Below are 26,835 nucleotides of genomic sequence, written 5' to 3'. Positions count from 1 at the left end.
CAGTTGGTTTTTGTCGTCTGATTAATGGGCTTATCTCAACATCGACAGACAGCTGACAGTTATAAGCATCTAATCAATTTACAGTGTAGAACTCGTCCTCGCGTCAATTCAATGACTCCGACTCACTGTTTGGACTGCAGTACTCATTTTTGCACATGCAACTGCTTCATGTGGCTCCTTTAAGTAAACAAAGCGGATCATTGGACGGGTTGTCTGACCACACTGGGCAGCAAAAGTGTGTAAAGCTTTTCTGAATGGCCACAGTTGAAGATGGGGTGAAAAAGCATCTGTCATGAAGAAGAGAGAGATTGTGGTTGGTTGCATAAAAAGCAAAAAATGGGCGAGATGAGAAGTTCAAATCCTGCTTACTTGTTTTCTTCCACACACAAGCTGCGTAAAATGGGCGTGAATGTTGGTGTGTGGGGAGGGGCTTTGAGACGTACTTCAGCTGGAGCACACTGATGACTTCGGTTAAAGTTTGGGGAACATATCATAACCATAAAATTAACCAGCACTGACTCTCAGCAGGAAACTGGAAGCAAACGGTCGTCTCTTGTATCAGGGTTCAACATGTAATGATCAATCAGTTCTCTTCAAATCGACTAATCAATTAACTGACAAAAATTCTATCAGCTCTAACTGTCTTTTGTCTCTTTCATTCTATTCTGCACATCTAAACACAACCTCATCACACAAGTGAAGACAGCGTCACACAAACCAAATAAACTCGTCTTCTGCTCAGCCTGGTTTGTTGCCGTGACAGGTGTGTGTGTGTGTGTGTGTGTGTTTGTGCATGTGTGTGTGTGTGTTCACAGAGGGGTGTGATCGGTGGACTGAATGCTAATTTGACAGCGTGCAGCAGAAGAAGAGCGGAGTGGAGCGAGGACCGTGCACGTGCAGACGGAGAGGAGAGGGGAGCTCGTGCATGAGCATGAACTCGATGACTCGCTTCGGCAAGGACACGCCGATACACAGACAGTCTCTCACCTACACAACACACCAACACACACACATTTTAAGACACATAGACAGTAGAAATCAGTCGCACTGTAACCCACATACACAGAGAGAAAGGAGCAAGCCTACGCACAAACAAAAATCTGTATCCATCTTGCATCTTTTCATCCTTTGTCTCTCTCACACACACACGCACAACGCCTACATGAACACACACACACAAACATGTAAATTGCTGTTGAAGGGCACCCAGAGTTTGAGAACAACGCCAACTCAGCACTGCTAAAAAAAAAAAGCACACATACTGTACGCTAATTGTTTCGTCTTTGAGCAGGAAGGACAGAAAAAGCTTGTCACTGTCAGACCGCTCATGAAACTTTGCACGGCTGGTTGACGACCTTCTACACCTGCAGTCCAACATAAAAAAAAAAAAAACACAACAAAAACTTCTGGACCACCTCCGCCAAGGACGACAGCAATGACTCCCCAAACAACTGTCACACCTGTGAGTCAGAGCTGCAGCAAAAAACACCTGGACGCTGACACGGAGGAGAAACACGAAAGGACACTTAGATGACGCTGCGAGTTTTAGAAAGCAGATGAGGACTTTTTTGTAAGAAATTTGTCATTGCAGGAGGTGCCATTATCAAAATTTTGTAAGATTTTATGCTAAACCTTCCAGGAATAACCAGTTTCACCTGGGATTTTATTCATGTCCAGGTTGAAAAGCCTCTGCGTGTAACAACAACTTCAGGGGACAGTGAGCTGTAACCAGTAGTAGTAGTAGTAGTAGTAGTTTCTGCTCATTCTGCAGTATTTACTCAGGCACCATGTGCATATTTTGGCTGAATCTTACATTTGAATGTTAACAGGGTCAGATGAGTGTTTACAATTAGGTTTTTTGTAGGTTATGTGTTTGCAAGACCCAGACAATGCCAGGTTTGAGGAATTTGAATATGCAAGCTGAAGTACTATGATAAAAACAGGGATGCTGTTGACACCTTATTCAGGTTTTTGATCACTGTCTGCCATTTTTCCAAGTTTGTTCTTGACCTGAGGGCTGCTGTAGTCCAACCTGATCGCCAGACAAGAATGCTGATATTAGATGAATCCGCAGAACCCCGGATTAAGTTTGATGACAACCTTTTCCTCTTCTTTGTGCACAGGGCTGGTCATTATTTAATGCCCTTCAGCATTTTATGCATTTGTTTTTGTCAGATGCCTCATATGTGTAGTATAGTGTCAAACGTTTTGGTGGTATCTCTACATGCAAAACTGCAATTCCATCAAACACAACATGCTTGACTTTACCACACGTCAGACTATATGTGTTGTAGCTGCTACAGTAGAGGGCCAATCACACATCACATTAAATCAAAGAATGCTCACGGTGATTAGCTTTAAGAAAAATCTTACTGATAGTCATTTTTGTAGATCTGGGTAGAAAAAGGTTTCAATGCAAATAGAATTTGACCAGAGACACTTCTGTACTACTTGGTACTGGGTTATTTCGGGCATCGAGTACCGATACCAAGCCCTAATTGTGCAGGGAAATTTCAGTATGGTTACGGTTCGGAAAAGACTGTAGTCATTTAAAGTTTTTGGTATGTTTGGGATCAGGGCAACTAAAGTGCTGGTTAAGACCACATGTCCACTGTGCCACATTAGTAATAAACATCAGAAGTGCATGCATGGAAATTGTGAGGTGCAGACTCTCCCAGTATGACCACAGTTCTTAGGGATACTGGGCTGACTAGCCATCCTAATTTCTCAGTTTCATCCTGCAGCTTCCAGCAGGCAAAGAGAGACACTCACTGATATTTTACAAGAAGCAGGTCAACAGATATTAAGATTTTAAGAGCTTGTTGGGTTAAAACATTTACTTTCTTCTTCTGCAGTGCAATGGAATAGTCTTCCTATGAGTCTAAAGTTGAGAGGGTAAATTTAAGTGGCCTCTCAGTCATTTGTGTGACTAATTCCTGGAAGTGATGTGAATGAGTGAAAATCGCTTGTCGCTTTTTTTAAAATTTGTTCTCTCTGGTTGTATTTTTGAAAAATTGTGTCCCTCAAATCTCTTTTGGTCAACATGTTGTTCCTGTTTCTTCTCCAGTGAGCAGTCAACATGGAAGATAAGAGACTAACTCATGAGGTTGAGAAGCACCCTTTTTATTGGGATATCCTCAAAAAGGACGGGATCTGATGGGAAATCGGGGAGCTGTTGGGAGTTTCAAGTACGAGGGACGGAGGGAGAAATCGCTGCAACATAGTCCATCTGCCTCACTGTGTCCTGCTATGTCTGTGTTGTTTGTTGGATCTCTGACCAGAATGGAAACAAATCACAAGACTTCATTGTGTTTTTGTCCTCAATGACTGTAACTACTGCTGTACAGAGTTTTTGAAATTATCAAATAAAATCAACAGGCTCTCTGATCAATATTATTGATCACACAAAGCTTACTATACAATCAGTATGTCAGCCACAAAGATTGGACCATAATGGGACACTAAAATCTCCCACTGAAACCAGGATAATTAGATTTTTTCAAGTTAACAGCTGTTTGAAGGAGGAGGAAATTGACTAACTGGTAGAGAGGCTTGAAAACGTGTAAAAACATTTAAATTAGGAGGTAGATTTAACAACTAAATAGACAGAAAACCTCTGCAGTGTCGCTGTTCTCTGAGAGGAAACACCTCATTTGCTTTAACATGATGGTAATGCATTTACACTAATATCCATCTATCCTCATTTCTTGCTTTTATCACGTATTTAAAATGATGCAAAACAAACTTCTTGCATAATTTTCCTGCAACACAAGTCTGTTTTTTTTCCTCACACTGTTGTTACTTTGTGTTACGAGGACATTTGCACCTCAGAGGAAGGTAAAATACACACACAAACAGCCATGTGCAGTACGCATCTACACACAAACACAAACACAAACACAAACACACAGTAACAGCGTGCAAAGCCAGCAGCTGGTCGGGTCAAGCCTGTGGCCACCTACGTATGCTAATGTTGGCCTACAGGCGGATCCAGGTGGGAGGATATTACAAATGAGATTAGGATCACTTAGTTTCCCAACAAACAGATTTATCTGGGATGAGGCACATAATAGCCGCCACCGATCTCAATTTAGCGCCGCAAGGAAAGTTTCTGTCCCTCCCTGCTCCCTGGGGAGAACAATACGCCCCATCTTTCATGTGGTAATTCAGCTTCGGCGGTTTAATCCAAAAACACCTTCCACCACGATGATTAGGTTCCGCAGAAGAGATGATTTTCATTATCGATTACTTTTTAGTCTGTCGTTTAATCTGTCAAATGCGAAAAATAACAACAAATTGCTTGTTTCATCGTCATTTATTTATTTAAATCCTCAAAACATGTTGAGGGAGAGTCCTCATTTACAGGGGAGCCTCAATCTATAATGAGATGAGACAGAAAAAAGCAGAAAAGCTGTATAGTTGAAAAGTTTAAACCAGTAAATGTTGATATTAATAAAAATAAATGACATTTTCACATGATTATTTAGTTAACTGAATGTGAAAACTGGCTTTAATTCATTTTCTGTAAATTAACAGATCAGTGTATCTAATGATCATTTAAGGATTAACCATCAATGTAATTTTCTGATCATCAGTTTGCTATATTTACAGTGAGAGAACCAATCAGGGAATCTCATGTGCCACGATAATTTTTAGAAGTTGTTCCAGAATCCTAAAACAACTAAATAGCCTCAGGAGCAAATATACAGTATTTCTCTTGTTTCTGTAGTTAGCTTCCTCAGCTTCCTTACTTTCAAAACATAAGTTATTTATTTTTTATTTTGTAACTCACCATAGAAACCAGCAGCTTTCTCTTTATTTAAGTATCTTACTGGATTTATTTTGTGCCCCCCACTTCAGTCTCACAGATATCAAACATACTTAGATTATGAATCTTTTTTTTTTTTCATTTACCAGTCTCTCGATCACTAACCGAGTCCAGCGCCAACATTTTTATAAATCTTTTGCTTGATATAATGTGTGCGCATGACATGCATGATGATGCACTGAGTAAATAAACTCAGTATTGATACAGAGTGGATTATCCTGGTTAAGTTAATGTAAAATAGGGGCGACTGTGGCTCAGGAGGTGGAGGAGGTCGTGTATCGATCACAGGGTTGGCGATTTGATCCCTACCTCCTCCTGTCCACATGCTGGGGCAAAACACTGAACCCCGGGTTGCTCCCCTGCCACTGAGGGTGCACCAGCTAACTAACTGTGCCAGGAAGGGTGTCCAACAGACGTCACAGTCCCACATGCCTGAGAGTCATCGTCTACTCAGTCCTTTCTAATTAATATCCAACATACATATAAATATTGAAAGAAAGTAATAAAAAATTACATCAACAATATGATCGTCCAACACAATGATAAAAATGGACATCGCCAATTCATCGCTCAACTCTAATGTGGGTCACAAAATGAGTCACTAAGATGTTTGACAGTTTGACAGATGATCAACTTTGGCAAACCCAGCTGGGGGGCCTAATCGGAGAGCTGCCGGAAGAAGATGGAGGACAAGAAAAAGAAGAAATTAAAGTAAAATGTTAAAGTGCAGGAAAGATCACGGTTATGGTTACTTAAAAAGCGACCATTAACCGCAGGTTTCTGGTTGAATGAAAGCTTGTGATCCTGCTCGGACGTCAGACGAGCTACACAGCCCAACCTCCTCGCTTCTACTGCCAGAGAATCGCCAGACGGAAGTTTGATATTTCACAGTCGCAGAAGCACAGGTGTGAATATTAAAATTAATGATGGCTGAATTCCATTTAGATGCTTCACTTGAACAGAATGGAACCATCGTTAATGTTATTACACCTGTGCCTTTCCAGCACATTAGACAGCAACTGTTACTGGACTCAAACTACTGACTCATGACTGACAAAACGAACATCACTGCAGTCTTTCTCTCCTGCTGTCACTCATGATTGCATGTTACTGCTAATTACTCTCCATTACTGGACCCATTATGGCTCCAGCAGCAGTTTGAAACGGTAGTTTGATGAATCATCACCAGACATCAGCTCTGGATGTACGTCACTCAAGTCAAAAGCATCGAACAGATAAACTAAACTATGATGTTTTGTATGAAGTAACTGTTCAACGTTTCAAACCAGCAGCTTCATTACAGAAAATTGGTAGACTATCTTTCATTATTTTAAAACTGTAATCATTTTCAGTAAATGTTTCTGTAATCTGATTGTCTTTTTTTTATCTGTAACTGTAATGGAATACAGTTACTTATTTTTGTATCCAGATTATCTAATCTTGTTACATGTAATCTGCTACTTCTACAACTTTGAGAACAGATGTTTCTCCAAAAATACCTCCCTCAGGAATTCAAATTACAGTCAAAACACTGATGTTTGCACAGTCAACAGAAAAACGCGTACATCTGCTGAAAATCAAACAAGAGTATGAAACCATTAGACAGAAATAGTGAATCCACCGGCACAAATAATGATATCATCTACAAATTAGAGCGGGTAATGATGGACTACACCCATTGCCAGTGGCTTCAGGCACACACACACACTTGTACAGAGACACAAACACACACTGATGCGTGGTCAGTAGGCGTCGAGCCACCAGACCTGGTAAGAATTCTCAGCGTGCGCCAAAATCCAACCAACATTTTGAGCTGTAATGAAATTCAAAGCGTGAACACTTTATGGCGGCGATATGAACACGCTGTTCCGCCAGCCGGTGTCAACGGGTTTGTGTGGTTTCCATGGCGACAGAGAAGATGCAGAGGAGAGAGTGCAAAGCCATTGTTCACCAATAACCGGAGCTGTAGACGGTATAAATTTCATGATTTTGAAATTATTTGTGTGTGTGTGTTTTTTCTCTCCTTACACTGAGGTTTTAAAAAAAATAAGGCAGGATTGGGTTAGTGGAGTCATGGAGGGAGGATTTGGCTTGAAGATTAACCCACTGCACATCAAAGATGATCTGCCAGCGAGCAGATATGTGTCAGCAGGCCAGAGAGGGAAAAAAAGAGACAGAGAAGAGGAGGAGGAGGAGGATGAAAGGAGAGGAGAAGAGTATAGGAGAGGAGAAGAGTCCAGGAGTTTCAGTGCAGGAATGAGGAGCCAATTCTCCGTCAATCACCTTTCTACCAGCCCAGCCGTGCATGGGGGGGGGGGGCGGCGTATCATCTCTATTAAACACACAGAAGGAGGAGGAGGATTGCAAATGGCCACCGGAGAAAAAAGCCGCCAGGAAATGACTGACGGTATTCTGCTCAGCTGTTGTCAGTTCGGGGCAGTCGGCCTTGGTCGTCTGAGCATCGTTCACAGATGTGGGGCAAGCTGCCGCCTCCGCACTCCATCGGTGAAGCGAGAAAATGTGCGTATATGTGAGTCTGAGTGTGTGCGAAGGGGATGGAGGAGGACGGTTAGCCCAAGGTTGTTTTAAGGGGGTCTGCACCAGATCTGCCAGCCTCTCTTTATCAAATATCCACCTGAGTTTGAGCAGACACAAACTCACTGCTGCAGCACTGATGAGAAGTGACAAAAATACTCCTGAGGAGGAGACATACAGCGCTTATTAGTGCTCAAAGGTGAATTCAAGATGATCATATGGTATTTTAATGTCCTAAACACGGCAGAAATCTCAGTTCAGTTTTCGCAACACTAGCTCTGTGTCTCTGTGGACTCCACAGTCTCATGGCGGTTTGTGAAATAGCTGTACTTATTTTCCATCATGAGGTCAAAATTTTAATTTGTCTAGTACTTTGCTTTATAGCAAATATTAGCATGATAACATGCAAAACTGACACTGTTTCTTGAGCAAGCGAACATCAGATTGCTTCAGTTTTTCCCAGTGAAGATGTCCTAACCTGCTCTGTGCGTCACCAAACAGGCTAAGTGATGTGTTGCTTGTTAAAAGAAACGCTCGCCTCAAAGACTAATTTACGAAGCTGAAAAACGGCACATCTTACTTGATTGACAGCATCCTTTTTACAGGAATATCCTCAAAAAGAACTAAATAGAAACAAGGATGACTTAAGAAAATTAAGTTTGTTGTTAATAAATAACATAAGATAACTTACTTTACTAACTTGCAGAGGGAGAAATCACAACCGGCACCACTGCGATATCGCTTGTAGTATATCTGCTATTTTTCATGTTGCATCTGCTCAAGAGTGGGAAGTGTAAGTAAGTAAGGATGCTAAATTATCAGCTGATATTGGCCTATCCAGCTATATCGGTCTACATCTGTATCATTATAAATTATCCAATAAATGTTGGCTAAAACAAAATCTGACTTGACAGACTGTTAAAGCATTTAACTGAAAGAAAATCCATAGTGGGCACCTTGAACAATGTTATACCTGCTAAACGTCACTTGGCTCAAAACACTGTCATGTCAAAGTACAAAACCTCACAGAGCCGACAGTACGATTTTTATTAAATCCTTAGGCTGACTGACTTGTGTTCTTGATTCCAGTGCATCAACCTGCTTTATTCTGTCTTGTTTCAACGCACAGACTTGTTTCAGACAACTTGACTTACGTTGGAAACCGGCTGAAACACTCTCGCTGCAGCAGTCGGTGAATGATGTTGGATGATAGGTCCATCAGTTAAACATTATTGGATAAGATGAGGATTTCTTGCAGTGTGAGAAGGAAAATTTCTTTTTCATCACCAGCCCTCTTGCTGGGGTGCCAGCTGGTGTTTCGCCTCCAGAGCAGCGGGGAGTGAGGTGCTTTGCTCGAGGGCACTTTATTATAGAAAACTACTGAGAGTTGAAACCAGGGTCAGCCACAAGACCAGCATACCCAAACTTTTCATCTTTAATATCAATCCTGCAAAACCCTGTTCAGATTTGCAGTTTTGATGCAATATTAATTCAAATCTTTAACACACAGTTTGAGAAATATGCTTGTGTCCGCCATGAGGTTGCTAGGCAACCAGCAGATTAAGTCACTGAACTCAGCAAAGAAATACTCCTGAACATAACCTCCATAAAACCACAGTGGGCTGATTTAACGCTCTGATTTTTGAACAGATGAAACAAACGGAATATAGCATGTTATTAAGTCAGATTTAAAGGTAGTGGCAGGTTGACTTTGTTGCCTCCAGACAGAGCCAAGCTAGCCGCTTCCAGTTTTTATGCTAAACTAAGATAACGTCTAATGGCTGTAGCGTCACATTTAAAGGGGTAGTTCGGATTATTTGACATGTGGCTTTATGAGGTACTTAGCCATAGTCAGTACCTACAGTACATGACAGTCAACACATCCCCAGTTTGGAGAAGAAGAGAGCAGCACCAGCAAAAAAGCTAACTAATGAACTGCTGTAGACAGGGTCAGCAACAAAATGGAAAAAAATCTCAATGATCAATCAGTTTAATTCTACGCTATATTTAGAATATTTTCCCTGCTTTACTTTACCGTCAAAAAGACGATTTCTGACAGATAACTGCTGTTATATGAGCCAAATATCACTCTCTCCAAAGCAACCAGACTCCATTAGCAAAAACAGTGATTTTACCTCACAGAACACAAGAGTTGCGTGTCTACTGCTGCCTCAATCTGCTAGTTCATTTGTGATATTTGTGTAACTTTGGTGAACCTGAACTAACCTTTTAAAACACAGAAGTCACACAGTAACACAAACAAACTAACAGATCGAGGCAGCGGTAGATCAGCAACCCCTGTGTTCTGCGAGATTAAAATTAGTGATTTCAAGCATGGAGTTTGGTTGGCTTGGAGAGACCGAGATTTGGTTTGTATAATGGTGACTTCCTGTCAGAAAGGGCTGTCTGCTGGCAGTGAAAATATTCTAAATATAGCGCGCACTTAAGCTGCTGGCCCTGTGAACAGCACTACGTTGCTTAGCCTCTGCGTCGGTGCTCCTCTCTGCTTCTCCAAACTGGGGCCGTGCCAACCGCCAACTGTGCCTCATCCAATCCTGCATCAAATAAACCGAACCATCCCTTTAATATATAGACTTCAGAGTGCTACCAATTCTCTCATCCACCTCTTTATAAGAACGCAAATACAATGTTCTGACATTCATGTGTATTTCACCAACTGGACAAGCTCTTAAAGGCTTGTTAGACACTCTCATGTGTTTCCTTTAAAAAGAAAAGAAAGAATCACTCATATCCATTATATGTGACTGGAAAATCGAAGGAAAGGCTGAAGACTGAGAGGATGTAATTTGGTCAGTGTGTTAAATCATTACATATTTGGCTCAGATGCAGCTGACAGGGAGCACAGCTCTTGGATGATCCACCGATGTGAGTTTTTTCCCCCCCTTTAAAGAGCCTCCAGATGGATCCTTGTGCTCCAAATAAAACACGCGCAAGACCAACATGATTTTTTTGGACTTCACCTTGCAGTCACACCCCGTGAATTTCAGCCAGTGCAGTGACAAGAATCAGCCAGATTATATTGGATTATAACGCCACACTGATTCCATCTCGTGCACGCTCCTGCATTATTAATCTGACAGTAATGTAGCCCGCTGCGCGCAATGAATCTCAGACAAAGAAAGCCTCCGTGTCTCTCTCCTTTTTTTTATGTTTACTCTGGTGTTTTTTTTCCTCCTTCTCCTCCTCCTCGCTGTGTATCAGAATGTCCATCCAGATCCCTTCATGAATTATTCATCAGGTCCCCCAGCCCTAATCCTCGCCTTTGTGTGTCTGTAGTGCCAGTGTGCCTCCGGGGATCTGGTTTACTGCATCGGCTGGACGCTGTCACTGTCACACATCTCTGTAATTTCTCCCAGAATATTCCTACAGTGGCTTATAGCTCGCCTGCAACACACTGAGTGTTGATTTAGTGACCTGATTTTGCTGTGATTTCCTCCTAAGATGCCTCTTTAATGCCTTATCAGTGTTCCTTCACTGTCTGGAGGCAGTTAAATGGCATTTTTTAACCTCTCATGCTGCATAAAGAATTACAATATCTGCAGTTTTCATAATTGAGCTGATAGTGAGCTCATATATTAAGATATCTCTTTGACTTTCCTAAAATTTTCACCCTTAAGAGTGTAAAATGTTTCAATTTTGTCCAAATATCCCATCTTGCAGTGCATCTGTGGGGTCCAATGGGTTTATAGTGACCTAATTTTTACCTCCTCTTGTGTCTCTATAATATTCATAAGGGCTTAGATCGTCTACTGTGTCTTTATTGTGACCTAATTTCAGTTTATGCCATTTTTTTGGTCTCCTGTGACATCTCTAAAATACTACAGGGACATATTGTCCATTAATGACTTGATCATAACATTAGGCATCGATATAAAATTTTAAAATCAACATGATGTTCCTAAATTATGACATTATGGCAGCATCTGATCTAACGAAAATGTGCATTGCCCTAATTTTGCCCTCCTATGACATCTCCAAGATACTCCAACAGGAATACATTGTTCAGTTATGCCTCTATCATGACATTAGTGTCTCCTCTCGGTGTAAAACCCCAATGAAATATTCATATTCTCATGATATTTGCTCTAGTATCCATAAAATGTGTATTACCCATATTTTTTCACTCCTTTGACATCTTCAAACTACTCCCACAGGGATACAGTGTTCAATAATGACATTAGTGTCTCCTATTGGTGTAAAATCCCTATTAAATCTGAAAATTATCATGATATTCATGTGATATTTGCTCTAATATCCATAAAAAATGTGTATTACCCACATTTTTTTGAGGACATATTCTCCAAAATCTGATTTATTTCCAGTTTGCATTGACAGGAAAATTACAAAAACCATTGTAGTGTTTAGAATAAAGCCACCAGATTTTACTAGCCTGCAGTCTATCATTGCCAGTTGAGTGTGAAGTGCTTCCTAACCTACAATCCGAGCCTCACTGACCTCCTTTCTGGCTGCCCTGTGGGAGTGCGTTTAGGTACCCTGAATCCACAGAGAGGACGTGCTGCTGCAGCAAGAAATTTCAGTAATAGTACAAAAAAATGTGGTGGAGCTTTTTGCATGATTAAGGTGCACGGTTAAAGGACAGTTTTCTTACCGCGCACAGACAGCGGGATCAAGTGCAGAGCCAGGACGCACGACAGCAGCGTTAGTCTCCAGCATCCCGTGCAAAAGCTCGCCTCCTTCCCCTGCATCCTGATAGCCTCAGATGATCAGATAAGAGGGAAAAAAAGAGAAAATCCTGGTACTAACTGTGAGAATAGAGTTCAAAAATGTGGCAAAAAAGTAATCCGGACAAGTCGATTTGTTGATTCGCGTGCAGTCTAGACTCCAGCCTCCCTGCGCTGCTCCTCCATAGCCGCTTGGTCTCAGCTGTCTCCTCGTATCCGCTGCTGTTTCACACACTGAGGGGTTGGTTACGGCTCCATTGCCACAGAACGGCGGTCGGAGACGGTGAGGCGGAGGGTGGGGTGGTGGTGGTGGTGGTGGCAGTAGTGGTGGTGGTGGTGGAGGCGGGGGCAGCGTTCGGGGGCGCAGACGCACGCCGTGGCTCGGCTTGGCTTCAGCTTGGCTCGGAACGGTTCGGTGCTTTCGGCACTTTGTGGCTGAGAGGGAGACAAACGCACGGCGGAGTGCAGCGCGCCCGGCAGCCTTCTCATCATCTGGGGAGGAGGGGGGAAGAGGGTTGTTGATGCCCCCCTCCTCTTCATCACTCCTCCTCCCCCCTCTTTCCCAAGACTCTTCCCTCCTCCTCCTCCTCCTCCTCCTCTCTCCATCCTTCCCTTTCCGAAAACTTTTCCTGTTTTTTTTTCCAGACATATTTTCTTTCTTCCTCCTCATTTTCTTCATTTTCCAAAACTTTTAGCAAGACTTTTTGCTTTTAAGCCACTTGTCCTCTTTTCAAAGATGTTTCATTTCTATTTCTCCTCTGAAATGTCTTCTTTTCCAACTTTGTTGCTCTTCAGATCATCCATGTTTCTCTTCTTCAGATTGTCTTCCTCCCCTTTTCCTTCATTTTCTAAGACTTTAAAAAAAAAGTTTTCCTTATTTTTAACAGCAAAACTTTCCTATTTCCTATTTCCTATTTCTCCTGCACTTTTTCCAAGATGTTTCTGCCTAAAATTTCCCAACCTTTTGATCATCCAACACTTCCAATTCCAGCTTTACCCCCACAGATTTCTCTTTTCCAAGGACATTGTCATCATGTTCCTTTGCTTCTTTATTTACCAAAATATTTTAATATTTCCTTTTTTTCTTTACAGAATTGTTTTTGACTCATGCACCATTTCAAAGATTTCTTTTCTTCTCTCAGATCTGCATTTTCAGACATTGTTCTTCCTCCTCTCCATAGTTTTCTTCATCTTTCAAGACTTTTTTTTGTTTTTAAGTTTCTTGTCCTCTTTCCAGCAGTGTTTCATTTCTTTTCCTCCTCTTAAATCTCCATACACCCCCCTTTCTTCTTTCAACTTTTTTCCAACTTTGTTATTCTTCAAAACATCCACGTTTCTCTTCCTCACGTTATTTGTCTTCCTCCCCTCTTTCCTTTCATTTTCCAAGACTTTTAAAAACATTTACCTTCTTTTTTTTCCAACATAATTTTTGTCCTCTCTCCTGCATGTTTTCCGAGATGTTTCCACTGACCTTTCTGTACCTAAAATTTCAGGACCTTTTCATCTTCCAAGACCTCCAATTCCTGTTTTACCTTCACAAACTTCTCTTTTCCAAACCTACTTTCTTTATGTTCCTCTTTGCTTCTTTCTCTCCCAGAACATTATTTCCTTATTTTTTCCTTCCAGAAGAAATTTTGTCTTCACTCCTGCACCATTTCAAAGATGTTTCACTTCTTCTTCTCTCATTTGCATTTTCCATCTTTCCTTTCCATCTGTCGAGGACAGTTTTCTTCCTCCTAATTTTCTTTGTCTTCGAAGACACTTTTTTGCTCTTAACTTGTGGTCTTCCTGAAGATGTTTCACTTCTTTTCTGCCTCTCAAACCCCCATACACTGAAACATTTAAAAAGTCAAGTTTACTTAGGAAACCGATTACTTTGAGGGAAGTAAATTAAAGAACTTAACTGTGTGAAGTTGTGCATTATTGCCACCAACTTACTCAGAAAACCACAAGTAAATATTATAGAATTAAAGAAGTATGAGGGCAAAAAATACTGGACAGTGAAAGCAAGAAAAAATAAGATACTAGTAGAAATGAAGTTAACAAAGGCACTACATAATTTAAGTTAATGACAATGTTTGATGGTGTTTATCTCCCTCCTTTTCCTTCTCCTTTCATTATTTTTTCCAGCTTTGTTCTTAAAAAACATCCGTGTTTCTGTTCTTTAAACTATTTGTCCTCCCTTTTTCTTCATCTTCGTTTCCCCATATTTTACTCTTCTGCACCTTTTCCAAGACATTTCCATTACCTCTTCCATCATGTTGTCCTTTCCTTTCCCTAAAATCTTTTCAACCCCCAAGACATCCCTGTTCAAAATATCTTTATTGTCTCTTACGGAGAAACTGATTTGCAGCCAGGATCATGCAAAAACACCCAAAGACATTTTCCACATGTTCCTCCTCACTTCTTCATCTTTCAAGACAATTTAACACTTTTCCTCCTTTTTTCCTTTCAGAAAATGTTTTGTTTTCACTCCTGCACCATTTCAGAGATGTTTCCTTTTCTTATCTCATCTCAGATTTGTTCCCTCCTTTCCATTTTCCTTTCCACAGCTTTCCTCTTCATACTTCCTCATACTCATACTGAAGCTCAGAGGCAGGTAGAAGTTTGTTTGTTAGAAATAATGCTAACAAGACAAAAATATGTTGATCATTGTGTCATCATCTGTGCCTTCCTGTGCGCCCCAAACTTTTAAAAAGAGAAGCACTTGCCTACACAGCCCAGTCTCATTCCCATGTTGTCACATACCGACAATTTGTCCCCGCCCCTTTGTGACTCATACAGATGTGATCAGTACCCGTTAGCAGCTCACAGTGACGCCCCGGGCATTTCAAGTGACTGTCTAAACCCGTCTGAGGCTGTATAACACACCCCGGGCTGTTGGCGTGGTTTAAAGAGAGAGAAACTCCACACATGGAGGAGGTCGGGTGGACTGATGGCACAAAGAAAACACAAGACTTTTGTCCTGGAGGCTGGAGTTTGTGCCCCGTGTGAAACCAAAACATAATTAAAAGTTTTAAAGGTACATAACTGGTGACTTTTGTCTTGCAAGTTTCTTCAGTGACGTCACATGAAGTATGTTATGAAGTTAGTGTAACCCTGAACATGGTTGATCCTACACCTACCTAAGTAGATTTTGTGCTGAATCCTACCCAAACTGCAACCGTAATCACATGTTAAAAGACGGTTTCTGGCCACATCAGATAGAGGGATGAGAATGGGTTAGCATAAATTGGTGATTGGATCTTTTTTTATTCCTCTTTATGGTTTATTTAGATCCAGCTGCTCTTCCTGGAGTCCATATATTAGTTGCTTCCCTAATTATTAATAACTGATAATAACTGTAGGATGGAGGGACGTGATTTTTTTCAGTCTCTGAAGGAGGGCGTGCCAGAAAAAGTTTGGGAACCGCTGGTGTTTATGGACTCACAGGCTGAGAACTGGAGGTAAGCTAGCTACGTTTTAGCACTGTCCCTATTTTCTTTTCACGTAATGCATCATGTTGCCATGGCAATTTCAGATGCTCTGTTTGTCACTTCGTGCAGGTGTAGGAAGAAAACAAAGGCTCTGACCTCAGGGGAATCGATACGTGGCTCTGCTTCAACTGTGCAACAGCCTGATAACCTGCCTGACATGTCTGAAATTCATCTGAATGTCTGATGGCCATTTGGGAGAACTCTTTTTATCCTCCACCCTCCTTTCCAGAAAAATCGTTCATCCTCTTTGAAATTGTCCTCTATCCTGTACTTCTCGCCTCTGGTCCTTCCCTTCTTCCATCCCTAAAACGGTTCCTCCTCTACCTCCCCTCCCTTCCTGCAAAGACATTCCTCCTCTTCTTCCTTCCTGCATCCCAAGACATCCTCCCTCCTCTTCCTCCTCCTCCTACATGACACCTTTCCCCATCTTTTCTTCCATTCCCGAAACTTTTCTACCTCATCCCTCCCTCCCTCCCTCTGTTTCCCAAAGCATTCAGTTATTTGCTATTCATCTGTGAGTGTTGGATCTCAATGGGAGCGCACACTCTGCTCTGGACACTTTTTTTCCTTCCCAAGGGAATTTTCCAAGGAGCTTAACTTCCCCTCCTTGCTCCGTGTGTGTGTGTGTGTGTGTGTGTGTGTGTGTGTGTGTGTGTGTGTCTGTGTGTCTGTGTGTGAGTGTGTGTGTGTTGGAGAGGATGGAGCAGTTTGAGATTATGTAAAAAAAAAAATAAGTGTGGTGTTTGATGCCGTCAAAACAAGCAGCTTTGTTTAATGGTGTGACACAACAGAGAAGCAAACAAAAGGGGGGGAGGAAGAGGAGGAGGAGGAGGAGGAGGAGGAGGGGAGGCATGGGGGGTGTCTGGGTGAAAGGTGGGGGGTTGGAGGGGTAAATGGGGGGGTGCAGCACACGGTGATGAATGCCCAAAGGCCCTGGGGGTAATGATGGTGGTGGGGGTCGTGGGCATTCTTCCACACACAAAAAAAAGCATAAAGAGAGAGAGGGGCTGGGCAACAGGAGACGTTTTGTGTGCATGTGTGTGTGTGTGTGTGTGTGTGTGTGTGTGTGCGTGTGTGTGTGCGTGTGTGTGTGCGCGTGTGTGTGTGTGTATCTGCAGTCAGTTGTTTACATGTGGGAGCAGAAGAAATACCAGATTTAAAAAAAAATCCGAAATGTTTAGTGGAATAGAAAATGTGTTCGGTGAATTGTGAAAAGTAGGTCAAGAGGACATTTTGGTGGCCTCCATTTAAATAATATAAAATATGGTCTCATTCTGCTGGAGAAATGTTTTGGGAACACTGTATGAACAATGTGAATCCTGCCAAAAAATATCTTTAAAGATGAAATCTGTAATATAATTACTGTAATAAATCATAAAACAATGATATGCCATCAAAGATCAATGACGCATGTTAAGTTGAAATACTTGCCATACTACAGCTGCAGTATCCCCCTTTATATTTCTGTTCTGGGCCGGAATAAGTTTTTTAGTTCACCTGTTTCACATTAATTAGAGTTCAAATTAATGCAGAATATTTTCTAAATGAGGAAGTGTCTGTTTATGAGTCGTAAAAAATCATTAATCATCTTGTGGAAGGCGTATCTGTTTATAACTGTTCAATTGGAAGAAATATGAATGGAGTTTGGCAGACAGTGAGACAGGTAGCCACTGAGCTCAAAGCCCAGAGTGTGTATTTTCAGAACAGCGGGCTTTTGTTTTCAGCAAACATCAGCTTTACATTGACAGACAATTCACAGCCATAAACAGCTGATCAACTTACAGTGCAGGACTAGTTATCGCTTGTTACTGTCAATTTACGATGTTGTTCATTTCCTGCAGTGTTCCTGCAGTGTCCCTGCAGCCTGCAGAGCTTCCTTGAGACCAGGGAAAAGGGTGCAGGAGGAAACGATTTGCTTCAACCATGTAAATAGGATTGCAACCTATTTAATATACAGTCTAAGCTTCAACTAACTATTTAGATGGTAGTACTCATTTTTGCACGTGCAGTTGTTTCATATTGCTCCTTTAAGTAGTGAACACCTGTCAATTCTTGCTCTTTTTCTGCCTTGTGCACAGATACAGCCACATAAGTATCAGTTTCTTCGTTCAGAACACAATAAGATCATATTCACACCACTGACTGTCCTGCTTAGTTCTGATTTTATCTGATTGCACTGTGTGACCGGTTATATCTATTGCACTGTGTGATCCCAATATGAGCTGGCAGCAGTGTTGGACAGGGGGACAATAACAAAACACATCCCATCTGTTATGAACTTCAACTTCAGGCACATTTTGGTTGCATCTTCCATGTCTGAAATAAGGTGTCCTGCAAATCTAATAAAGTGGGATATTTGTCTTTTCATCCATCTTTTCCTCATTTTGTCTTATTATTGTCTGAGTTGTCATCTGGCAGTTGTCTCGGGCGAATCATCAGCACTATTTTAAAATCTCACAATGAATGCTTATTAATTTTCAACATTATTCAATGTTCCAAGACAATTTGTTTGAGTCAGAAGTAGGAGCATGGATTGACATCACAGAGTTGGAAAACCAAGATGGACGCCTCCAGGACAACACAAAAGACAGAACTACTAATAAACCTATGGCCTTTACTACTGTTGATGTGCAAAGCAGCAGTCTTCTATTTTGAGGCTGGGAATCTCAGAAATTCCAGTTTTCCAGTTCAAATGCAAGGCACCATTAGACACAACAGTGCTTTGAGTTACTCTAACTTTAACAAGCACAAAACATAAAGCACAGCTGAGGCTGATGGGAATGTCCTTATTTTTGCAGGTATATTTGGTCATAAACAAACATGAAACTTCCACCTGATGGTGGTAGATGAAAAGAGATCACTACAATTTTACAATTCATCCTGAGAGGAACATAAACATCACACCAGATTTCATGGCAAATCATCCAGTAGTTAATAAAATAACACATATGTCAGCCTCATGAAGACACTAGAGGAAAAGTCAGGGGATCACCGAAGTCAGTAGGGTTCACCCTCTATGGATGGCAATCCATCAACTAGTAATTGAGAAATTTCAGTCTGGACCAAAATGGTGGACAGACTGACTTGACAGAACCAGAGCCGCGCTGTTAACGTGACTAAAAATCCGACAACAAAATCAAATGTTCATGAACAAAACTTGCAAGTTGGTCGCAGAATATATTTGAGACTAGTGCAGTGTTCCCTCAGAGTGAGGTGGACTTCACACTCAACACTACACACCTCTGGGTCCTCAGAGCAGTTTCATGTTGAAACTACTTTCTTTCTGCAGTAAAATCTACAGGAACTATTTTGAAAGAACATATATTTTGGGGTGAACTGTCCCTTTAATAGTTAGATAAACCGGGACCAACTTGCTCACCAGGAGGGTTGATCATTTAGTTCATAAAATATCCACCTCAAATTGCTTTTGTGCAACAAAAAGTCAAAACTCCAAAGATATTCAATGTATATAAAATGTGATATAAATCAGTAACTTCTCACATTTGAGAAAGTGAAACCAGAGAATTTCTGGTCATTTCTGCCTGATAAATAAGTTCAGCAGTTAGTGTGAGTGTGAATGTGAATGTGGCTCAAATGTACAAAAATCTGTCTCGCTGGCATCAGATCAGATGCACAGTGACACGGCTGATGACAGGAAACAGGATGTGAAATGATTCTGAGGCTTGAGGTCTTTATTATAATAGAACAACCTTGATGTTCACTACACACACACACACACACACACACACACGGACCTCAGCCTAATTCTGTCTGGCAGCACGCCGTTGGTTTTCCAGTACTTTGGGGTTAATTCCTCTTACAGCTATCATGTCCGATTGAGGGTCACGTGCTGTTGTTGTGACAGTCGCGGCCAAACACTTTAGTAATATTAAAAAGGGGACAGTGCTCATCAACACATGGATTAGAGACATTTAATCCCTCTTGTTCACCTCCGAAACATAAAGGCCCCCACCCGCCTCACCTCCCCTCCACTGCATCTGATTCTCAGAGGGAATAAATGCAATATGCCATCCTGAGAAGAACAAACATTTATTACATCCCTCATCACACATCTTCTCTCTAAGTTTTTTTCACACTGCAAAGCAACATAATAAATTTCATTTCCAATAAAGCTGCACAAACATGGAAACCCACATTTGGCTACAGCTGTACCTGTCATCGAGAACAAAATAAGTCATTTTTTTGTTTACCCACAAATGTAATGTCCTCATTTTTCATGGTGCAAAGAGCAAAAGTAATAAAAAGTTGCAGTAATGAAGAGATTCTCAAATTTACTTTGTAGGAAAATGTCAAAAAATGAAAGCTGTGATTCTTTATGAATGTTTGGGTCCATTATTTTGATCTAAGCCATGAAATAATTTTATACACTGTTTTCTTCCTTTTGTATTATTGGCACTGTAGATTATTAGCGCTAACTAGCTCGCCTCATTTAATCAAAGGAGCAACATGTAAAATATGACCACCTGTCAAAGGAAACTTCAACCACACAGGGGGCAACATATCAGCAGAGTAAATGCTAAATGCTGTTTACAACACTATCTTTGGCTGTAGTTAGCCTACTAGCTGCCGTTAGCTCAGGTAGCCGTGCAGCCAGAGGCACTATAATGCCTTGAATCTGGCTGGATGTGCTGCTCAAAGCACCGGTGGGAGTATTTATGTTTACATCAGCAGCCTCTCAGTGCAAACAGCTGAACTGGGACAGAACACAGTCTCTGAGAGAGACAAAGGCCCATTTGACATCAGGGAATACCGTACTTAGGTGATTCACAGCAGCGCCGACCAGGACTCTGACTCCGTGGACGGACAGAGACGGGAGAGGTGTGAAGCTCCTCATGGCTGAATGTCTCACCAACAGCATTTCTGAATCTTGGCTGCCCAATTGTGGTGATCTGCTCAGTCATTTTTCGCCAATTTTGTGCTTCTACCATAACTTTGTTATTCACAGTGCCACTCAAAGGTTTGGCCACATTTTCTCATTCACTGTTTCTTTATTTTTTTGCTCTTTAATGTTTTAGATTCTTCAGAGTAGCCACCTTTTGCTTTAATGACAGCTTTGCACACTGTTGGTATAATCTGAACCGTTTCTTATAAAAACAAAAGAAAAAACATCGACTGAGAAGCGTGTCCAAAATGTTGACAGGTCTGCACAGGATGTTTTAATTTAGTGGACCTCTATGCTGTGTCTGACTTTCCGGCCGCTGATCTGCTCTGTGTGGACTGACAAGACATCTGTCAAAAGACTTGGTGCTGGGACGCGCTGCTGCTTGTTGAATAATGTAGAATGGCCACGATTGGTTAAGGTGCCGGCTGCACAGCCGTAACGTGACGCAGCCTGGTGCAATCAAGCCAGAAGATATTTTAGAGAGTTTAGTTTCTGTTGAATTTTTGTCTTAGGCCTGAATTCAGAAAGTGTGTGGTTTATGCTGTTACAGACAATAGGTGTAAAAATATTTCATATCTTGAGTTTATTTTGTTTGTTTGTTAGACTATTAAGAGAGCATTTGAAAGTGTCAACCTCTCTGCTTGCGCACATCTCTGAAACTCCATGGGGAACTGGACTGTCTCTTGATAGCTGGTTAGCATGCTAACTTCAGTAAATATCTCTGCACAAAATACATAGATGTCTTCTGTTGATAATATTACAGTCACTGCAGGAAGCTGTGATGAACACAATTAATGCAAATTCAACCATTCTCTGTGAATTCTGCACAACCTTGTAATTTTCAAATTCATGTGCCAGATTTTCCAGTGAGCCAACACAATATCAGCACCCTGACTCTATTTGACCTGATTGGAATGCAACCTTAATCAGTATCACTGATAACACCAGTTTACTGTGTCATATTAACATGGGTGCTGCGTAAAAGGGCTTATAGGCGTGAAAGGCAACATTAGAGCAGGAAAAACAGTTCATGTAAGCATGTGCATGCCGTACAAGCAATTAACACCTCATATCATCAGAGAAGATCTAGTGACCCATGCATGAATCAGTTTGCTCACTAGTGTGAATTCAGTGCTGTTCCATCATTCTCAGTCTGAACAACTGGAACGAACACAATACAGCCATTCTGCAAGTGTCTAACAGCAGACCTGAGGTCATTTTATGACCTATATCTCTATACATGCAGACTGAATTGTATCTACTCTAATTAGCTCGTATCAGTAACAGATATGCAGTAATGAGGACAGAATCTGGCCTTGGAGCTCATTTCATAAAGATGTTGTTTGCTACAAATCGCTCTGGATCCCTGCACAACAAGCAAGCAGGACTTTTACACTGGGTTCTGTAGTTGTGCAGAAAATAAGCTCTGTGGCCAACAAAACTTTATGACACTGACATGCAAAATATTCACAAAAAGAAAGGAACACCACTTCTATTATTTTTGAATAATTTGAAGTAAAAAGCTAACATTAGGCTATAAACAAACAACACCATCTCTTCTGCTTGTGTTAACCACAGACCTCATTCAGGCATCTAACTAAAAACCCACTCAAGATGAAGGAACCGGACATGCTAATATGCTAACTCATTTCTGGGTTTTAGGACTTACTCCTGCAGCTCTCAGCAGACCAAAAAATGGGAGACAAAGTCCATAGTCCCAGCGTGACGACCCCTCTGCCTGTTTCTCTGCTTGTTTCACTCAGCTGTGGCTGTTCTTTCTCCTCCAGGCTGCTGACCAATTAGAAGCTAAATCAGCAGCATGAGACACACCTGGGCCCAGTGCACCACATGCACACAAAGCCTGAACAGCAGCCAGTGTCCTCGTCCCAGTGCCTTTGCTTTTTGTCTTTCCTTTTACTCACACAGCACATTTTCACTAACCTGCTCCCTAAACTACTGACTTAACAGATTTCTCTTCCATCTACTTTGTTGTGTTTTTGACTATTTTTGTTGTAAATAAATTACCTTGTGATTTAGTGTGTCTCTTGTTTTTGTTGCAGTTTTAACAGCCAGGCTGTAACACACACTGTAACACACACACAAGCGTTCTTCAACAAAGGTAATGAGGCTGCAGCAGTCAGCGTGCGCCGTCCTCTGAACACATATAATTTGTCATGGTAGGAAAAACTCAGGTATTATTAATAATATTAAGAATGGCTTCAATCTATTTAAGTGTCCCGCTGAGCACCAGCGGTTTGACAGTGAGCATGATGGCAGAACCATGAAACTGAAACAGCTACATGGAATGAACCATAATTAATTTTATCATTTACATCCGTGCTTCTCCTACTGTGACACGTCAAAATGTCTTAATGAGTAGCAGACTGTTGCTATGAATGAGATCACAAACTGACCAACTAGAAAAAATGACAACAATTTGACACAAAATATTAATTTAAAGATGACTTTATTTAATTAAAAATGATTTTCTTGCTCCTCCATGACCAGAACTACATCCATAGCAACGGACGGTTTTGCATAGCAACAGTCTGATATTCAGAAATGAAACCTTTAAATGCCATTATTGACCAACTGACCAACTAAAAACATAAATAATATGACACAAAGTATTCATTTAGAAATTATTTTAGAGATTAAAAAATGATTTTATTGCTCTTAAAGAGTCTATGATCAGAACTGCATCCTTAGCAACAGTCTGTTATTCAGAAGTAAAACTTTAGAAGGCCATGATTGACCAACTAAAAAATATTAATTTGACACAAAATTAATTTAAAACTAATTTTATTGACTTAAAAGGGATAGTTCACCTAAAAATTAAAATTCAGTCATTATCTGTTCACCCTCATGCCGACTGAGGGACGGGTTTACTTTGTTAGCCTGCAAAATGCTGCTGGAGTTTCACAGGAAAACAGTGTTACAGAATCTCCCAAACAATGGAAGTGAATGGTGACCAGTTTACAAACTTAAAAAACAGCTAGAAAAAAAACAAACAGAAAAAGCCTCCATACTGCTTGTCTGGTATAATCCAAGTCTCCTAAAGTCCCAACATGCTGTTTGCACACCGTCACAACACACACACACACACACACACACACACACACACACACACACACACACACACAGTTCAGACAGCGTGCATGTGTATGTGATCGTGGCTCCAACCGAAGGATTTTTTTTTTTTAGTGAATTTGGCATGTCGGGGCTTTAGGAGACTTGGATTACACCAGACGACGAGTATGGAGGCATTTTACGCTTTTATTCTGTTGTTTCTTTTACATTTGAAAACTGGTCACCATTCACTTCCATTGCCTCCATTGCATTCTGCAGCGCTGTTCTCCTGTGAAACTCCAGCAGTGTTCTGTAGACTAAAAAACTAGTGATTTAATCGAGATGAGGCAGAGTAGATAACAACTGTATTTTAATTTCTGGGTGAACTATCCCTTTAAAAATGACTTTATTTCTCCTCCAGAGTCTATGATCAGAGTTGCATCCATAGCAACGGTCCGCTATTCAGAAATTAGACTGTACAATGCTGTAATTGGCCAATCAAAATCGAGTATTAAACAACGCCTTGTAATAATAGCACGTCAACAGTTTGCATGCAGGTGCAGTTTAGAAAGTTTTGTGTCAACAGTTTTCACAGAAGACGTTTTGACTGCACAGTAACACAAGCTTGGCTCTCGACTTTACCTGTTGTTCAAACAAACACTCTTTTAATTTTTTTTTTCATTCTCCTCCTGTTGCCTCGTCTCTTTTTTACTTTCCGTTCTCGGGCTCGGAGGGTGCAGCCTGCTGTGTTTGCTAACCAGAGCAGAAATAAACTATTTGTCCCCCGACATCATAATCAACCCCTCCCAGTTCTGTCTCCCCAAGATATTACCCCAGTCCCTCAAAAAAAGAAAAAGAACCTACTAAACACATACATTTTTTCCTTGTTTTCCAAATGCAATATTTTTTTTCTTTTAAATACACACAGGCTCTTTTCTGACTCTGACGTCTGACTAGACATATTCCAGATGACTTCTTCTCAAATTTGCAGTTCAAAATAAGAGCATGTTAATATTTGTTGATGTCTAATGCTGTACCATCAGTCAAAGGTGGACTCTGATGAATTCTGTCAAGCTGCAATTAATGAGAGACGGTTTTCATCACGTCTTCCAGACTAGACCTACCACCACTGCTCCAAAGAGGTCAAAATATACCCACTAACTTTGCACGTGTTAATATTTGTCAAAGTCTGATCCAGTGTATGTCTCTCAAAGTCAAACTCAGGATTTAATTCATTCAGATTTTCCAACAGAAGCCGCCCAGAACCAAACAACAAACCAGTAACACTAAGCTAGTTTTTGTTTTGAGACAAAAAAAAGAGATTTAATGTGTCTGTGGGACAACTAGTTTGAAAAAAAGTAATTAATTCAGACATAAGTGGTTCATTTTATTAGTTATTATGGTATTCTATATTCAAAGCTTCTTCTTTGGGACAGATTAGTTTAGAAGTTCAGAAATTTAAAAGATTAAAGAACACCTAAAGATTTCATAGATTCCATATATTTCACACATATAGATCCTCAAAGAATAAATATTCACCAAAAAAAGAATGCTTGTTGGCCAATGAGCTGACCTTATCTTAATTATATAGACATAAATGAAACTGTGAACCCCACACAAATGGTAAGATGTAATGAAGGAAGAGAAAATGAACGACATGACAAAATCTTATGTCCAATTAATCACTTTATTTATAATTTGAAGCCGAATTTAGAATCCAATCAAGTCCAAATTAAATTTATTCTACGTCTTTGCACACCAAGTCTATATTTCTCAATTTGTTGCACGTTTACAGAATGAATGAAACCTCACACAGATTGGAATTTAAATAAAATTGCCATTTCAGCTGTCTGTAATTTCACTGAAAAACTTAAAGGGTAACTTTTATTTTGTATTATATCGTCGCTGTCCTGTGAAAAACGCTTATCCCCAAATTTGATGGTTTTGAATTGTTTGCTAAAACTGAAGGAGAGGATGCACCTTCATGACTAGAGACACTTCTGTTTCTTTAGCCAAACAACCCGTTTACAAAGCGGAAAACGGCTGTATTTCTTACCTCATGAAAAGTTGATGTTTTGGAGAGAAGTGTCATTTATTTTTATTTATATTAGTGGCGATATATAATTTTTTTTTTTTAACTATACGTATTTTCCTGTGGTTTTGTGTGTAAGTGACTAATGGGGACGATCATTTTTGAAATTGGTCCAGGAGAAGGCAAGACAAGATTATGGAAAAGATCGCAGAAGTTTGGTTTAACTAGAAACAGATGTTATTGCTTTCACCAAACTAACCAGACTTCCTTTTAGGCCAATCAAGATATTCAATTTTATCATGGTTATCTTCTATACTGGTATTGTGACACCACTACTCCCCCCTGTAAAACTGTAATTTTCATTATCTTCATTTAAACATGACAGAAACAAAAAGAAAAATCACCCAAAATTTTGGGTCGTCTTTCCACTATTCCAACAATCACCAAGTCTGGTTTGGTTGAAAACCCAGAACGTTCTTGTTGTGAGGTGACAGCGCAAACCACTGATCCACTGTGCCGCCAGAGGGAGTCTGGTTAGTTTGATGAGAGGAATCATACAGCTGTTGCTGATTAAACAAACATTAAGGCTGGGTTGCACCAACAAATATTAATTTAATCTCCGATTAAAAAATTTAAACACATTACATTTCCAAGCTAGCTAAAAAGTTTAAAAAATTTTAAATAAAAAATGAAAAATTGTTTACTAGAAGAGAACATTATATTGTTTGCTAGCTAGCTAAAAAGTTAACATGTTACATTGTCTCCTAGCTAGCAACAAAGTTAACATATTATATTGTTTTCTAGCTAGCTACAAAGGTAAGAAAACATTGCATTGTTTCCTAGCTAGCTACAAAAAGTTAACGTGTGTGTTTGACTAGATTATGGAAAGGATCACTCTTTTTAACGCAAGTTTGGTTTAACCAGAAACAGCTGTTATTGCTTTCACCAAACTAACCAGACTTCCTTTTAGGCCAATCAAGGTATTCGATTTTATTTTATTTTATTTTATTTTATTAATTTTATCATGGTTATCTTCTAACATAGAAGCTTTTTTGTTGCTAATGACTGTGCCACCATGCCGCAATAGGGATTCTAGTTTGTTGATTCTAATTTGTTTGGCGAGAGCAAACAGACATGACAAAGCTGATCTTGCTCTTTAAAAAGTCTATCTCTGTAGGGATCCTTTCCATAATGTTGTCAGAAACACAATAATGACAATCTGAGCCTATCAGTGGCAAAAACAAACACCTTCAGTGGACAGACTTTGACAGCGTGCAGCCAGCTGGAGG

At 40.5% G+C, this 26,835-nt stretch overlaps 1 protein-coding gene across 9 annotated transcripts in view; it reads right to left on the bottom strand.

Moving 5' to 3' along the window:
• Positions 1-12,569, bottom strand: part of cspg5a (chondroitin sulfate proteoglycan 5a) — an 83,519-nt gene extending 70,950 nt beyond the window's left edge. For all 9 annotated transcript variants that reach the window (XM_084727547.1, XM_084727549.1, XM_084727550.1 and 6 more), the window contains exon 1: positions 11,994-12,569. In XM_084727547.1, the coding sequence (XP_084583673.1) occupies positions 11,994-12,090 (97 nt within the window). In that variant the 5' untranslated portion in view covers positions 12,091-12,569. The remainder of the gene's footprint in view (positions 1-11,993) is intronic.
• Positions 12,570-26,835: the final 14,266 nt, after the last annotated feature.

Source organism: Lutjanus erythropterus, chromosome 9 (assembly GCF_056507025.1).
Source record: "Lutjanus erythropterus isolate fLutEry1 chromosome 9, fLutEry1.hap2, whole genome shotgun sequence".
NCBI lineage: Eukaryota > Metazoa > Chordata > Actinopteri > Lutjaniformes > Lutjanidae > Lutjanus > Lutjanus erythropterus.
The sequence above is the reverse complement of the archived record's forward strand: the minus strand, read 5'-3'. Positions and strand labels throughout refer to the sequence as shown.